Here is a 16609-nt window from a genome sequence, read left to right as displayed (position 1 = left end):
ATTAGAATAGATTAGTCTTGAAAATGTTAAAATATGTATAACACTTAGAATAGGTAAAATCTTGATTTTTAATACCCTATATACGCATTAACATTAAAAGTAGTTTAGTCAAGACGAATTTAGAGCCAAGACTTGGGCTAATGAATGTGAAAATTCGGGATCTTGAATAGAACCTAAATAAGTTAACGCCGCAAGCAATCTTTGGGTTAATTGCACAGGTGGAAATAAGATTGAAATTGTCTGCGAAGCATATTAATTATGATCACAAGAACCAATATATAAATTGTATATAAATAATATAACCAATATACCCATTTTCTTGTCTGGACAGTGTGAGTATAAATCAGATAATATATTTTTTAACTCATAAATATTAAAAATTAGTTTAAGAGTACAATTACCAATAGATAAAAAGTGACCAAATGGTATAGCCAATACTATACCCGATTCTGAATACCCTACATAATCATTGGCATAACAACTTTGACACATTGCCAACGACATGGGAGAACGTTGAGAACACACAATTTATGGCGCTTAAATTGCAGTCATGCGCATGAGCGGCAACGGCTAACAAGATCAACATCTCAACGTGGAGCGTAGCCCCCAACTCCGCCACCAAGCTATAACCCGAACACCCTGCTCGATACCAAGACCCCGCCTACCCCCCCCCCCCCTCCCTCCCTCCGACCAACAGCAGCCCCTTAACGCAAGCTAATGCGAGTGCGGCTTTGGGCGGATGTTTGGTGTCAAAACACGCAGCGCATTTTCCCTGGAATTTCAGAGCGTTACCCGCGGTCTGCGGATCCTTACGCCTCATCATCGGCTCCGTTGTCGTCTCGCCGGTCTTCAACTCCAACTCCAACACCGGGCTGGTTAATTTATGTTAGCGACGTGTTCGCCAGTGAAAACAAACGGGTCGATCGCGAATGGAGACGATCGATCGATGCTGGGCTATAAAAATAGTGTTCGAAACTCGTTGCTCGGTCGGGGCTGTTGTTGCTTTTATCAATTTGTGTTCATTTCTAAGCACGAATCGGCCAGCATAGATCATAAAATGCTTGCCCCCGGCCATGGTCAATGTAAGGAAACAACAATAACAATAACAACAACGACAGCAAATGAAAATTTACATAATTACCGCTGGCGGTGCCTTTATGAGAGCCGCCCGAACGTGTCAAAATGAAATGTGTTGCATGATTAGCGCGTAAATAACACGGCCAAGGCATAAATCTCATCGAGTAGTCGACTCCCCAGCCAAGGAGCCGTCTCCGGGTAAGATAATCAAATAAGTGTAGCGATTAATAAAGATGAAGATGCTAGCCGTGGCTGGACAGAGACAAACGCCAAGAGGGAGAACAAGAGGCCTCCAGGCGCAGAATGCACGACCAGAAGGTACCCTGTACCCAATATACCAAAAGATCGATAAATATTTGAATATACTTAAGAGCGAGAGAGTCTTTGATTTTTGGGAAACACAATCCAAACCGAAAATGTACTAAAACTATGTATACGAGTTGTTCAATACGAGTTGTTCAACAAAAGTAGTTTGCAGAGCGATATTTATCGATTTTAAGAAAACGAACGAGTTTATTTTCAAATAAATAAAATTTTCTGAATGCGCAATAACTTTAATGCATGATTTTATATCTAAAATCGATATTTATCGATTTTAAAAAACTTAGTTATTATTTTTCCATAACACTATATTTTTCTGCTTGTGCAAAGCCCTTAATGGCAAAATCTCTAGCCCTTACAAGCCTAGAGTTACGTTTAAAAACAGAAAGCTGAAAACCGATATTTATCGATTTTCTAAAAACGAAGACAAAAAAGAAAAGGGACTAATTCAATTGAGTTTGTCGATCTTCTGCAAGTAACATACATATGCACAACTGCAATATACCCTATTTGCCCATTTTCAATGGGTATGGCGCACAAAAAGTGAGAGAGAACTCAACTCAGTAGAGATCAATGTGAATGCTGATGTGGCCAACTGGCAAGCTGGCCAGCTGTTTTGGTTCGCCTGGCGCCTGCAGCGGCTGGAGTCAGCTTGCCCCTTGCGCCACAGCCCCCCGTTGTGGGAGGTGTGAAAAGTGTGGCGAGGGGCAGCCAACATATTGCCAAGCTGCAGTCGCCAACGGGCTAACATGACACATTGCTGTAGCATAACTTGGTCAGTAATAAGCAAGAGCAACAAGTGATATGGCTTATGCCTGCTGGCCAGGGCCAAGATGAAACCGGCCAACTTGTTGCTCATATCGCAGATGCTGCGATAGACAGCAGTTCCTTAACACGTACCCAGAGCCGCAGGCCAGATAAAAAAAAAATAAGCACAGTTAATCTTGGGTTGACGAATGTTTAATGCCCTTGCAGACATGCGATTTATAAACACATTTATTTTACAAATAGATTGGTCAAGATATCTTTAAAAATAAACCGATTTTCTTATAATGACGGCTAAAGACAGCTATATGATATAGTATTCCGATTTTTATACGATTTTACCTATACATTAGAATGCGAGTAAGGATCCTAATTGCTGAGTCTGGTAGGAACATCTTGAAAAACAAAAAATTTTTGCGCACTATACTAAATTTTCGACAGATAGTAGTACGATCTGATTAAGAGAATGCACGTTGCACAATGCGTGAATAAATTAGATTACCCTCTTAAAGGGTATTTAAAAACTTGTTAAGAGCAAAATGTTGTTAGCGTAGCTGCAATCACTTTTGGCCTGTTATAAAGTACCATTTTTCTTAGCGGTTTCATATTACCGTTGCGATGCGGTCAAGGTCTCCGCAAATGTCGCTGTAACTTTCATTGAGAGACATTGGCATAACCGATTCTTTATATATATATATATATATATACATATATATATGTCTACATGTATGTATTGAAGATATATTATGCTGCTTACCAGTTTGGCTGCAACAACCTATTGCCATGCGCCCCACACACATAAATTAGTTTTCCGTGTTCACTTGTCACATGTATCGGCATTGGGCATAGCTGCAGCCCGTTTGGCTTGCGGGTGTCTATGCACAAACACACACACATGCAGGCACACAAACACACACACACACACACACTTATGGCTTATCAGTTGGCCACCTGAATTTGCAAGAGTTTTTGGCCCTAACTAATTGCCAATTGTTTATTTTAAGCCTCGCTGCACACAGCGCGAAAGGGAGCCTCCTCTGATAGTTGCATTCCTTCTTTGGCCGTAGGCGGCTTAGTGCCCTTGAATTTTTGTGTGGGCTTGTGCGTCGTCGCATTGATAAGCCAGCGGCGGCTATCAACAAGTGCGTTCGGCAATGCAACAAGCCAATCAATATTTATTAATACACACTTTTTAAAACACACTTAGATTATAAACTAAAACTAAAACTTTTTCACAAAAGACGCGCGAACGTAAACAACGCAACAACATACTAATTGGCAACGCTAACAACGCAGCGGTTGCCACTTGTCAAAATTAAAATGTCGCAGCAATAAGTAAAATGTACCAGTGCAATGAAATATTCGTGTTTACAGCTTTTAACATTTCATTAACTTACGTATAAAAAATAAAGAACATTAAAAATGGAAAGCTCATTGATACAATGCATTAGCATTTATGAACAAACTAAAACAACAGTGCACCGTTAAATAATAAAAGTACCAATTTTGCTGCGATAATCGATATATTGATAACATTGCCTGTTGCTAATTGCGCAGTGTTGCCCATACGGTAATTATTCTTCCCGCTTCTGCTTTGCACTTTTGGCGGATAGCGGTGCACATTGTTTTTTTTTCTTCAGTGACACGCAAAAGTCAAATGGCATCGCGCAGCCAGTGTCAATTGTAAATGTAATTGCAAATAAAAATTAAACATGCGCTTATAAAAGAGTGTTTGCTGCACAGATAAACTGTGAAGTGTTCGATTTATAAGAGTGATTATAAATATTCAGCATGCCGGCTAATTTATAACAAAATCCTAAATACACTTGTTGCGCACGCATGACACACACACACACACACACACGCTCATGTATGTAAGTACACACATGCACACATTTTTAAGACTGCGTTTGCTTGCAAGTTCAAAGACCCTAAGAAATAATATACAAATACCTAAATCTAATAGCATGGTCTTAGCTGCCGGCCTGTCTCGCCCGGCATGGCAAACACTTTTACTCCTCTGCTTATCGCAATGCCCATAAATAAAGCTCACGTCTATTAGCGCTGTCATTAATTTTCCCATTTGGAAAATATGCAAATTAAACGCTGATTAATTGCTGGCAGGAAAAAGTGAATCGTTTTCCCTTATCGCGACGGCGACTTACGAGTTAAGTTTTAGGTGGTTCGAACATCAAGTGTTTCCGTAGTGTAGCGGTTATCACGTGTGCTTCACACGCACAAGGTCCCCGGTTCGAACCCGGGCGGGAACAAGTCTTAATTTTTTTATTACGAATTTTTGCACGCAATTTTAGAGTTATATTTAGGTGCTTACATGTGTAATTATTTTCCTTGAAATCAAGTTCATGCGTGTTTGTGCCAGCTTACACGCAAGCAACGTCAATATCAACACGTGTAAATGTACATATTTATGTGCCTACTCCCATGCATGCACCTTTTGGTAGTTTTATTCCCTTTTAATGAGCCTCGTTTTACGATCATTTAGGTGTGTATTATATTTATAAACATACAACCCTCGGCACACACGCACCAATTTCAACTGTTTAACGAGCCGCCAATGTCAGCCCCCGCATGACTTCCAATCCTGACACTTTTATGGTTTCCATTTATTAACCCCAGCGTCTTTTATTGGGCAGCGCACTCAACGCATGCCACCCATAGCGGAAACGGAATGTTCTATTAAATTTGTGTTGAATTGGTGGTAGAAAGTACACTTTCAAATTGAATGGGCTTTATTGACAGATTCCACATTTAAACCAACAATATAAAATTGAAAATAGCTATATTTAAAAGTGCAGGTATTTTATCGAAGCCTAGGAACACATTTTTCTTTAAATGTATGTTTTTATTTTGCTGGGCTTATAAAATTTCCCTTATATAATCTAGAGGATTTACTTTCTCCATTTACTTCCATTCGTAAACTAAACATTGTTTGGGCACTCTTGGCATACAGGTTTCCGTAGTGTAGTGGTTATCACGTGTGCTTCACACGCACAAGGTCCCCGGTTCGAACCCGGGCGGGAACAATTCTTTTGAATATTTTAGATACATAATATATAATAAAAATAATGTTTTTTTTAAATTAAAGAATAATGTTAGTTATGCGCTATTTTGCATTAAAATTGTTTGTTTAATTTAAATGCAAAACTTTCAATCGTTAGAGCTTAAAGCTTTTGATACAAAAGCTTTTTGCTCCATTTGTCAAGGGCTCATCTACTGCTGCTGTTTTAGAACGGTCTTGCATAGTGGAAAAGCCCTTAACTAGCAACTCAACTGTTGTGTGCTTATATGGGGATGTAGCTCAGATGGTAGAGCGCTCGCTTAGCATGTGAGAGGTACGGGGATCGATGCCCCGCATCTCCAAGGAATTTTTTTTGTCTTCATGTTTTATTTTTAATATTTTTTCTACTTGTAACTGACAAGGCAGGCTGCAACATTTGTGCCCAAGCCCTGTCCAACTATTTGGCTTAGAAATTATGCTGGCTACATCTCAATTCAATTTAAATGGTTCTAAAATGCGATTTTCACACGCTTCCCATCCAAAACCCGAACTGACATGTTATGCAATCGGGTTTCAGCTTTAGCTTTTGCTCGTTTCCCGGCTGTGCGCCCATTGCTTCGAGCAGGAAGAGTAAAAGAAGCCAGGGCAGAAGTCGCCGACGCTAATCCAATTAAGCATATTCATCATATTCACGCAAATGCAGGCCATGAACTAGAAAGACAACCTACGGAAGGGGGGGAACCAACCGAAACTCGTGGAAAATGCAGACATTTCCGTCATGTTGCGTTGATTAAAATCTAATTGAATTTAACTGGAATTCTGTAAATTTTCAACACTTTTCATAATATTTTCCAACACTTCTTGCGTAAGTGTCAAAATATTAACTTAAGCGGAAAAGTAAATGTATAACGAATTGTAGTAGAAGAATTTCAAAGCAAACAGATAAAACGAAATAACTAAGTTTTTTAACAGAAATCTTTTATTCAAATTTATTGAATAAACAATTTGTAAGCTAAGTTAGCATAACTATCTAAAATGACCGAATATTTAAAAAAAAACTTATTTTCACCTATCTGTTTAACAAACACTTAAGAAATGCGGAAAATCGAAAGTTTTACACTGTAGTCATTGAAAGATGAAGCCCCTTTCAGTCAAATGAAAACAGGTTACCCGATGTCCGGGTATCCAGCCGGGTGGTGATCAGTTGCCACTGGTCTAATGTCTAAATGTGCTATCTAATCTGTGGACTCCTCATTAGATTCGCCTTCTATTAATGGCATTGGCATTGCCATTAAATAATTGCAGTTCAGCCGGTTAACCAGCTGTTGTTGCCTGTGCTGCCGGGGGCATTACCTGTTGCGTGTGATTCAGTCAAAACGGTGTATTCTCTATACGTCACGTAGACAGAGTTACAGCCATGCATAAACTGAAAATCAAAACCGATATACTCGAATGACCATAAAACTGTGGAAAATAAAATAAACAATCGATTGCAGACGTAGACATAAACCTAAGCGACTAAATCAATATCGTAAAAGCCGAAACTTTAATACCCTAATGCGAAGAAATTTGCGAATATTTCAGGGAGTGTGCAAATGTTGAAAGTGTTCAGCACATTTGCGTCCTATTATAAATAATTGTAATTTTATTAAAATTAAATGGCAAAAAATATTTTTTTTAAATACAATTTTTTGTCTCTTTGTTCAACAAATATCGTAAATGGTAAATTTATTAATGATTTCGTGCTTTGAAGTATATTATATCACAAGACGGTTTGTCCATAAAAATGGAAGAAAACCTTGGGAATACAATTGGGAGTAAAACTTTTAGCGCGTTTTTATAATAGTCGGGATATTTAATTAAATAAACTAATATTTTTCTAATAGGAAATTATTTACTTGATTCCCCACTTCAATAAACGAATCTATATCTATAAATATATGGCTGTGCATTAATTATCTAATCAAAAACCAATGAATTATCTACACAAATGCAAGGGAAACGCGACCTAGAGCAATTTCAGATAATGCCACCTAGATATAACCCCTGCTAACCTTTACAAAACGGAATCCAAAGTTTTCTTCAATTTCTTCAACAATATTCCAATTAGACACGTCAATTACAACGGTGCGCGATCAGCTGACGACGCGCACAAGTGAAAGCCAAACAGCCGGCGGATTCTTATTTGAACTTCCACCGGCCTCTAATCAGCGACAGCCCCAATTGCTCTGATATCAGCACAATGCGCATTCAGCGGCAGCGAGAGGGAGGGTGTGAGAGGGAGAGATACAGAGAGAGAGAGAGCGCGGTAGTGAAAGGAAACGCCGGCACCTTCGCCGTGTCATTATGATCATCAGAATTGCCTGATAAGCAGTGGCAAATTTTTGTTTTCGTTTTCTTTTCTCCGTTTTTTCACAAATTTGTGGAAGTGCGCGTGCCGAGCGACGTCGACTGCGACGTCGACTGCGACGTCATCGAACCTTATGCTTTATGCTTTATGCTGATATGTTTTTTTTTTGTGTTTCGTCTGTTGCTGCAAATCTAAAGATGGCAGCGGCACGGCATTGTAAACACGAGGCACGATGAGCACGTAAAATAATTTGTGAACACGCTTTCAAATTGTGTACAGGCAAATGTTGTTGTTATTAAGCAAGCATTTTCTTTGATTATCTACATTTTTCTTATTTGAAACAGTTTATTAAATAAGCATTGCTTTTAAGACCAGCTAACCAGGAAAATGGATTGAAAACTCTTTCAAATACTACCTGACCGATATATATATATTAATATTTCAGCTTCTAACGAAGTTGGAAAAAAAGTCGTGGATAAATTTGGTAAATTCAATTAGACTTTATAATTTAAAGGTTTTCTTTTTGCTTGGTAGACTCTTAGGCAATATTTTGCTACGTCACGTTTGGGCTAAGTAGTTTTATTTTGTGGAAAGTTGCATTATTTCTTGTTAGTCGGATGCGAAAAACAAAAAAAAAATGCTGTTCTTACATGTTAGAGTACCCAACAGCAACACGATCGAGTCATGTTTCAGTCAAATCAATCGAATACCAAATTATCCGACAATAAATCCTGTTTTGCAACACTTAACTATCGTTTAGAGGTCCTGTGCATTCGTGACACGTGAGAACTCACGATACGCGCCCAGCTCCCGCAAATTCTATTCTGTTGCCAAGTGCTGCAGAGCTTTGTGTGATGATGACTGCTCCGTTTGCCAGTTGCCTCGTGTTTCGTCTATTCATGCGAAAATATCAGCAGCGTTGAATGAATGAATGTGAATGTGGGAACCTGAGCAAACGGCAACAGCCGCAGTTGTCGTCACAATTTCGCCATTTCAAGGCCTACGTGACTTGTCTCACATATGTACATATGTATGTATGGAACTGGGTCTGGGTCTATAACAATGGGTGCAGAGTCTCCGCACTTGACATTTTGAGCTAGGGGGCGTTCGTTAAGCATTTGTCGCCCACTCTATATATTATGTTTGTCGTAATTTGAGCGCAAATCGTAGTTTTTCTCACCGTAATTTTTTCAATTATAGCAGCCGCTACGTATGCGTTATTTTTGCAATAGCAATAGCACCAGCTGCTCGCACACCACATGATCTTGCCTGTTGCCACACGTGCTAGCGTCTGGCTATTACGACAAAAGGTCTTTGACAGTCGTCTGACAGAGAGAGAGAGAGAGAGAGAGAGAGAATGGGAGATTACTTAACAGAGATAGTGCCTCTCTCTCTCTCAGTTGCTGATAATACTATTTGGCTGCCAGCTGCTCGTATTGCTAGACAATAGATAGGTTTGGTTTTGGTATTCCATGCCAAATAAATCACATAAAGATGGCCCATAAAAACCAACAAACAGTGCCTAAAATGTAGAAAGAGAAAAAACTGCTGCATCTAGTAATCGAAAAACTGAAGTTAAATTAAAACAACAAATAGTTTGCCCACCGCCCGTTGCTTGTTTATAGAATAAAAAACTGAACGTCCCGCCTTGGAGGCTGTCGAGAGTTTTACTGGTCCAAAAATATAAGCAGCAAAACGCATAAATTTTTAGCAAACTAAGTGGTTCGAGCACGAAACATCTATAGATCGTTTAAAAAATCAACCCAATGAAAAAAAAAAACAAAAATGAAGGAACAAATTAAACGCTCATTAATATTTTTAGAATGTTTTAAGCATAGTATAATTTATTTCATGCAATTTGATTTTCCATTTTCTCTCTTATAATTTCATAGTCTTCAGTCTTAAATAATAGAAATTGTGTTTAAACTAAACAAAAGGTGCCTATATTTAAATACTATAATTAAGGTTTTATAGTAAGTTGAATAGAAACTTAGGCCTATAAATTAGATCAGGAACTATAGCTTGTGTGTTTCGGTGGTACGTCTAGATACTTGTATATTCCCAGTTAGCCAACTCAGAGGGCGGTACTCGGCTGTAGCCAGAGCATAATCAGCAGCAGCTGTAGGAACAGCAATTGGAGGCTGTAAAGTGCATAGAAATGGTATTAGATAAGATTTCGGGGATAGGGTAATTTTGAGATTTAATTTTGGTTTTTTTTCTTTTTTTTTTTTTTTTTGGGCATAAAAATGAATTGCATGCCGAAAGTCAAATATTACTATGGAATTTTGTAGTTTGCATTTCATTTTTGTGTGTTTGTTACGTGCAAAATGCCAAAATGAATTAATATTTTTAATAATTTTCAAAAACCATGCAAATAAACAATGCTAAACCCAACTAAAACATGATATATCACGTTTTATTAACTTTTTTTCTAACTACGCCACGCTTACCATTAAAATATTATTTTCTTTTATTTTTTTTATTTATGCTCGTTTCCACTCAGTTGCAAAAACAAATTGTTTATATTAATTTTTATATAATTTTAATTTTTATTTTTGTTTATTTTTTAGTTTGAATATTTTGTTTTTCATGCTGTTTTCGTTGCGCTGCAGCGCAATAATTGTAGAATTTTTAATGCGTAAATTTATTTATAACTAAAAAATTTGTTAGTCTACAATTTTAGGACAAAACTTAATAGTTAAAATGTATAAATAAATGTTGTTTGTTTTTTGTTTTGTAAAGTAAAATATAATAAATTAATAACCTAAAAAGTATATTATTTGTAAATTAAATGTATATCATTTAAGTTCACGCACATTTATCGTATTTGTAGCAAATAAATAAAATAATTACAGGTTAGTCTAAACTATTAATTAAAATACAATTTATTGATTTGTGAGTTCTTTTTTTTTTGTTTCAAATTTTTTTTTTTAGTTTTTCGTTTGTCGTTGGCTTCATTGTTTCGTTTATGGCTTTTGGGATTATAATAGTTTTCGTTGTTGCCGCACTTAAGATTGGTTTACATGGCTTAAAATACGCACTGAGAGGCAGCGAGGTTCGAATTCGACAATACCACAAAAATTGAATATATATATACATATATATATATGCATAGTAGGTATAGGTAATCATAATCAGCTGACGCATCATAATCGTAAAACTATTTACAAAACAAATTTCGCATGCGAACTATTCGAATTGTCACATTTTACACCTACAAATAGACTCTTGTTGTTATTATATAATATTATTTATAATAAGGAATACATATTTTATACTTTTGCAAGTTTGCATTACGGTTGAGCTTTTCTAGGTCTTGAGTGGTCGTATTTTTGAGTATTATTCATGTTATCTGTTGAATAGTTTTTTATCAGAGACTCAAGTATTTCGAAAGTTGGCTGTAAACAGCTATAAATAAAATAATGCATGGCTAAATATATTTGGCTAGTAAAAAATATTTATAATAAAATATAAAATGAGCGTGCTATTTGATATTTATTTTATACATTTGCATGATGGTTCGGTGTCAATGGAAAAGTACTTAAAATCAAAATTAAAAACCAAAAAGAAAAATAATAGAAAATACTCGAGACTCCGTTTGTAATACATTTATTTATGTTGATATTCTTTTTCTTCTTGATAGTTTGCATTGTTTAGGCAGGCACACAAGACTTATCGATACTTATCGATTTTATTTCGTGTGCTGCATCAAAAATACTTCTTAGAACCACAGTCGTTGGGTTTATGATGACATACATATGATGTACATACATACATAAGTGTAGGAGTGATGTGTTGTTTGCATGTGTTGTGCAGTGTAATGCGTTTGTTGGTGTGTGTTCGGTATGTGTGTGTGCGTGTGTATGTTTGAAAACTTGCAAATTACAATATCGCATACTCAAGCCAAACTTTTTACAAGATCCTGCTCGATTTCTTAATCATATACTGGGCTTACATACAATCCCAATAATTATGTTTTCTTTGCAATTCCATTTAAATGCCTTCAAAATAAATCAAATTCATCATCAATTCAACAACTTTCCACACTTTGTACGTTTCAAAATACCAGAAAGTATATCCAAATATTAATAAATACCAATTAAAAGGAGTAATAGAAATTTTGAAAATATAAAAAAAAATATTAGATATTAATGTTTGAAAACAAAAAGAAAAACACAACAACCAAAAATAAATTAGATGTCAAAATAATTTCGCAACGGTACAAAATGTGAGAAATGTAAGGTCAAAAATTAATGCCAATAAGATCAAGAATAATATGCCAAAAAAAAAGTTGCTAAGTTAAAAATGTTGTTTTTTAATAAATTTTGAAAAAGTAGAGAATTTGAAAAGTTAGGATAGTATTTGTTTATTTTTTTTTTTTTTTTGGTTTATATAAATTTTATAATTTGTTTTTAGGCAAACTCACAAATCAAGTTGATCGTAGTAGAGCGAATCGTCTCCAGCGGAGCTGCGTGCATCCTCATCGCTGTTCTCCTCCTCCGAGTCCATCTCTGGCTCGTTCTCGTGCTCCTCCTCCTCCAGGTCCTCCTCAGCGCTGGCTGGTGGCATGCGCACATTGCGCTCGACACGATCGCTGGTCTCGCTGAGCGCCAGCGCCGGCAGCGGCGAGCTGCTCTCCCAGCTGTCACCCGGCGTTGCTAGGCTGCTGGCCATTCTGCTGCTACCGCTGCTCGTTGTTGTTGTTGTTGCTGCTGTTGTTGTTGTTGTTGTTGTCGTGCTGCTCAGCTCTAACAAGCGCTGCAGCCTCTTTGTGACAAGGCGTTTGCCCGCGTTGCCTCCCCTCTGTTTTTTGCCGCCAGCATTGGGCCGCGGTTTGGCGCCTTTGGGGTGCTTTTTTTTGCCGCCCGCGTTGCCCTGGGCCCGGGGCTTATGCTGTGCGCCCTTGTTGGCGCCTGCTGCTGCGTGTGTGCGCTTGCCTGCTCCCGCTCCAGGCGACTTCTTGCCGCCTTGAGCCTTGGGGCCGCGTTTGCGCAAAGCACCCGCACCCGCACCCGCACCTGTACCGGCGGCCGCGACCCGCTTCAGGCAATTTTCATCATTTGGCCGGCACTTGCGCTGGTTTTTCTTCCTCCTGGGCCGGTTAACTTTACTGCTATTGCTACTGTTACTGTTAATGCTACTGCTAATGTTACTGCTAGTGCTATTGTTACTGTTAATGCTACTGCTAATATGGCCGTTGTCGCTTTGACTATTGTTACTAATACTATGCAGGCTGCTGGACCTGAACTCAGGCACAGGAACACTACTGCTACCACTACTACTGCTGCTGCTGCTACTGCTGCTGCTGCTGCTGCTGCTGCTGCTGCTGCTGCTGCTGCTGCTGCTGCTGCTGCTGCCGCTGCCACTGCTGCCACTGCTACTGCTACATTTCGGTCGCGGCATGAAGTGTGCCGCGTCGATGAGCTCTATCAGCGGCTTGCCGGTATCACAGAGTTGGCGCACGCCATGCTGGACGCGATTGGCCCCAAAATTCTTGGCTATCAGCTGCTCGACACGCTCCTGCGGCACCGTCTCGGTGATCGCATTCGTGTACGTGGACAGCTTGCCCAATGTCCTGGTGGCCGGAATTTGCGTGCGACGCGGCGCACCATAACGATTTAGCGCCAAATAGAATTTTCGCCTCGAATTCGAGTTGTATGTGGAGGAGTATGTGTTGTAATTATGCAGCTCCACATTCTCGTTGAAGACACAGTCGTCGGTGAAGTCTTTCTGTAACAGTTGAGAACTAGAATTAAATTATTTGACTATAAAATAGGCAACATATAAATACGTTTAGAAGACAGCTTGATATGTTAGAGGGAATAATATGTTATGTTAACGAAATGTTAGGTAACACTGCTCTGTTAGCAAGTCTTGACATTTACTGTTAACACCTTTGGCATGTATGTTAATGGCAATGTAGGCTAACAGCTGTACATTTAACAGCTTCTTTACAGTTTCTTAGCATCTATGGAAGAAAGAAATACCACCTTAAGGCTTCAGCGAGACAGTTTAATAGACTTCAAATATAGATCACACGCTGTTTTTTTTTTTTGTGTATTTTATAAATACAAAACGTTCAATTGCCCTATCATAGAGATCATCAACTATCTTATGGCTGCGTTGATGGTTTCTCATATGCATAACAAACAACAGGGCCAGCTTTAGCAAGAAAACCCGCCAGTTGACCATATTTGAATAGGAACCTAAATGCCTGAGGGCTACCTACACAGTTGGCAATGGGTGTTGCTTGTTGTCGGTGGCCTTTTGTATCTAAAAGGAACGCGTATCTGTTAGATAAATGTGCTCATTATCACAGGATGTGCTCGCTATCGGCGTTGGCCATCGATAGACGCCGGCACACTGTGCCTGACGCTGACCCTGACCCTGACATTGACACTGACCATAAAGTTGCCTACTTTATGAATGCCACATGACAGCCGCACAAAAGGACAACAAAACAAGTCGCAGACTTCAACTATTCATGGTTTAGGTAGAAATGTAAAACAGCTACAAAGGATTGAGGCCCCGGCTGTGATCTTGCGTCTCTCTGGCCTTTAGATGCGCCGCAGCGCTTTGTTGTTTGCCCATCGGCAGATCAAATTCAATTAACAACATTGAATTAATTCGCTTGTCAGGCAATTAAAATTGTTGCGCCCAGCAAAAGAGCGAAAAACTCTTCTCAGGCAAAACAAAAAGAGAAGAAAACTCACCCAACTGCCATGTGGCAAATGTCGACGCTTAAATTTAGAAATTAATCAGACCAAATGTCGCGCCGGCTGCCGGCTACACCAATTTGATATGAAATGAGGCATCAAGTGGGGTTGGGTTGTTAATGTGAACAAAATGCGAAAAGGGGCGCTTTCAGTCTGCAAAATACGGTTAAACATGTTGACGCCATTTCAAAGGTCCTCTACGCCCGCGGCTAGACAACAGTTTTTGACATATGTGACAACAGAATGTGGCAGGGCGCGTCGCAGGCAGCGTCTTTTATGATTCTTTTCCGAAGATTTTCCGGCTATTTTTGGACTTAAATTAAGTGAAAATTGCAGTTAGAAAGGAAATGAAGTTGTCTGCTGGCATATCAAAAGCCATTAGCTGAGCACTTGCCGCTTATCAGGCTGGCGCCAGGTGGAAAGGGTCAAGGGTCAGTGTTAGACACACGCCTACAACAAAACCAAAAGAAACGAAAAACGGTACCACTCAAGCGCAACCACATTCTTTTGGGCCCGACTTTATCAGCTGAACAGGACCATAACAATGATAATGCCGCAACATATTCATTGGCAATGGACTGGGCATGACTGGGCATTAATTGATCGCCGTGGTGCATGCACCGCGGGCGGTCGGCTTTTTGTCTGTTCTGGCTGCCAGCTCAGAGATTCCAGTCACAGTTCAAATTATGCAAATTAATAATCACATTTATATACTTATGGCTAAAACATTTTAATTGGCCAACACCGTTGGCCCAGACGCTGACTCACGCGCGTATCTCTCTCTCTCTCTCTCTCTCTCTCTCTCTCTCTCTCTCTCTGTCTGTCCCTCTGTTCTTTGGGTGCCAACAAATTTATGAATTGGCAAACGTTTTGGGATTTCAATTAGCTGCCCCATTAGGCAGCTAATCAAATCAGCTGCCACACGGTCACAAGATCGCAACGCTGCTGGCATTTCAAAATGCATTAAGGCGCGGCAATGGGAAGGGAGAGCACAATGCGGGAAACAACAAAAAGGAAAACAATTCGCAAGTGCATGCAAATCTATTTTAAAACTGCTGAGAAAGCGACTTTAATGGAAATATATATGTATATATATATATATATATATATATTTAAATGAGCTATTTAAATTTTATGCAGGGGACTTTTGGCCTAGCACCTGCTCTTTCAGCACAGTAAAAATAACTCTAATAGGTCGTAAGCAAATCGTTTAAAATTTTTGTCAGTTTGTTAAATATTAAGAAATATAACAAATATTCTATAACTTCCGATTTATATGATTTAAATAATAAATAACAAATAAAATCTAATATATTAATAAATAACTTATAACATTGATAATAAAAATAAGAACAATTATAATTAAAGTAGTAGTAATAATATTATAATAATAATTATAAAAAATAATAATAATTATCATGAAAAGATAATTACTAATCATAATAACAACAAAAATAATAATAATACAATTAATAATAAGAAATGTATGCAAAATTATAAATGATAATTGAAATAGTAAGCAATTTTTTAATTCAAATTTTAGAAATTCTCAATAACATGCAATTTGAAAACAAAAAAGCAAAGAATGATTTTAAGAAACTAGTTATATTTATTTTTTTTTTTTTTGGTATCCGCATATATTCACTAAACTAAAACAAACTAATTTTTATGTTTCTTTTGACCATACAAATTTTGTATACATAAAAAAACTATAAATCATTAAACTTCTTATTTAGTTATATGAGTCATGTGACAAATTAATGAAATTAAAATTACAAATTAAAGAACTCGCTCTATCTAAAATTACGCCGGAAATGCTCAAGTCGGCCAATACAAATTGTGGCCACTTCCGTTGCCCAAAAAAAAAACCAAATCCAATTCGTACTCACAGCTCGAAGTTTTGGCCGGAAATCATGAAATTTCAGCGAGTGGGCAGAGAGAGGGGGGAGGGAGGAGAGAGAGAGAGTCCATTCGCTGGCTGGTTCTTTAGAAATGCACAGACTCTGGCGGACGGTCGCCAAAATAAACAAAAGCCGCCCAAATACAACGCCCACTTGACCAACTTAGTGAAATGCTTGAAAAATGCGGCGCCATCAAAAGGGCCGCAACGGCAAAGCGAAGCGTTGCCGCGTTGCGCGTTGAAGCGCATCAATCAACAGCAAGTATCTGCAGCTATGGCTGCAAATGTATCTGTATCTGTATCTGTCAGATACAAAACGCGCCTCGCCTGACAGAATTGGCACAAATGCGTCTATTTTGGCTGCTGCATGCGCAAAAGGTCAAAGGGCGGCGACAAAACTCAAATTCTCAACAGTAACCAAAGCGAAACAACAGCAACAACAACAACAACAACAATGCAGC

The 16609-nt window shown here is 38.4% G+C and overlaps 1 protein-coding gene, 1 long non-coding RNA gene and 3 other non-coding genes across 12 annotated transcripts in view; 4 read left to right on the top strand and 1 right to left on the bottom strand.

Moving 5' to 3' along the window:
* Positions 1-33: 33 nt before the first annotated feature.
* On the top strand, positions 34-1352 carry LOC135434700 (uncharacterized). 5 transcript variants are annotated; one of them, XR_010437275.1, is made up of 3 exons: positions 34-53; positions 114-332; positions 391-1352. It is a non-coding gene; the product is annotated as an uncharacterized LOC135434700 (long non-coding RNA). The 5 variants fall into 5 exon arrangements; XR_010437269.1 differs by having other exon boundaries at positions 385-1352; XR_010437270.1 differs by having other exon boundaries at positions 109-332; positions 385-1352.
* Positions 1353-4360: 3008 nt separating this feature from the next.
* Positions 4361-4433, top strand: TRNAV-CAC (transfer RNA valine (anticodon CAC)). Its single transcript has one exon. It is a non-coding gene; the product is annotated as a tRNA-Val (tRNA).
* Positions 4434-5134: 701 nt separating this feature from the next.
* TRNAV-CAC (transfer RNA valine (anticodon CAC)) lies at positions 5135-5207 on the top strand. The gene has a single exon. It is a non-coding gene; the product is annotated as a tRNA-Val (tRNA).
* A 264-nt stretch (positions 5208-5471) lies between these two features.
* Positions 5472-5544, top strand: TRNAA-AGC (transfer RNA alanine (anticodon AGC)). Its single transcript has one exon. It is a non-coding gene; the product is annotated as a tRNA-Ala (tRNA).
* A 3963-nt stretch (positions 5545-9507) lies between these two features.
* bnl (branchless) overlaps positions 9508-16609 on the bottom strand; it is a 76440-nt gene continuing 69338 nt past the window's right edge. For 3 of the 4 annotated variants that reach the window (XM_064696874.1, XM_064696858.1, XM_064696867.1), the window contains exons 4-5: positions 11959-13262; positions 9512-9673 (exon numbers count right to left, since the gene is read on the bottom strand). In XM_064696874.1, coding sequence (XP_064552944.1) covers positions 9607-9673; positions 11959-13262 — 1371 coding nt within the window. In that variant the 3' untranslated portion in view covers positions 9512-9606. Of the gene's footprint in view, positions 9674-11958; positions 13279-16609 lie in introns of all 4 variants that reach the window. The other variant, XM_064696882.1, reaches the window with a different exon arrangement.

Source organism: Drosophila montana, unplaced genomic scaffold, assembly GCF_035044405.1.
Source record: "Drosophila montana isolate Dmon_TW-CO22-7 unplaced genomic scaffold, ASM3504440v1 contig_1505_1, whole genome shotgun sequence".
Classification (NCBI taxonomy): domain Eukaryota; kingdom Metazoa; phylum Arthropoda; class Insecta; order Diptera; family Drosophilidae; genus Drosophila; species Drosophila montana.
Note: the sequence above shows the minus strand (reverse complement) of the source record. Positions and strands in the feature narration are given on the sequence as shown.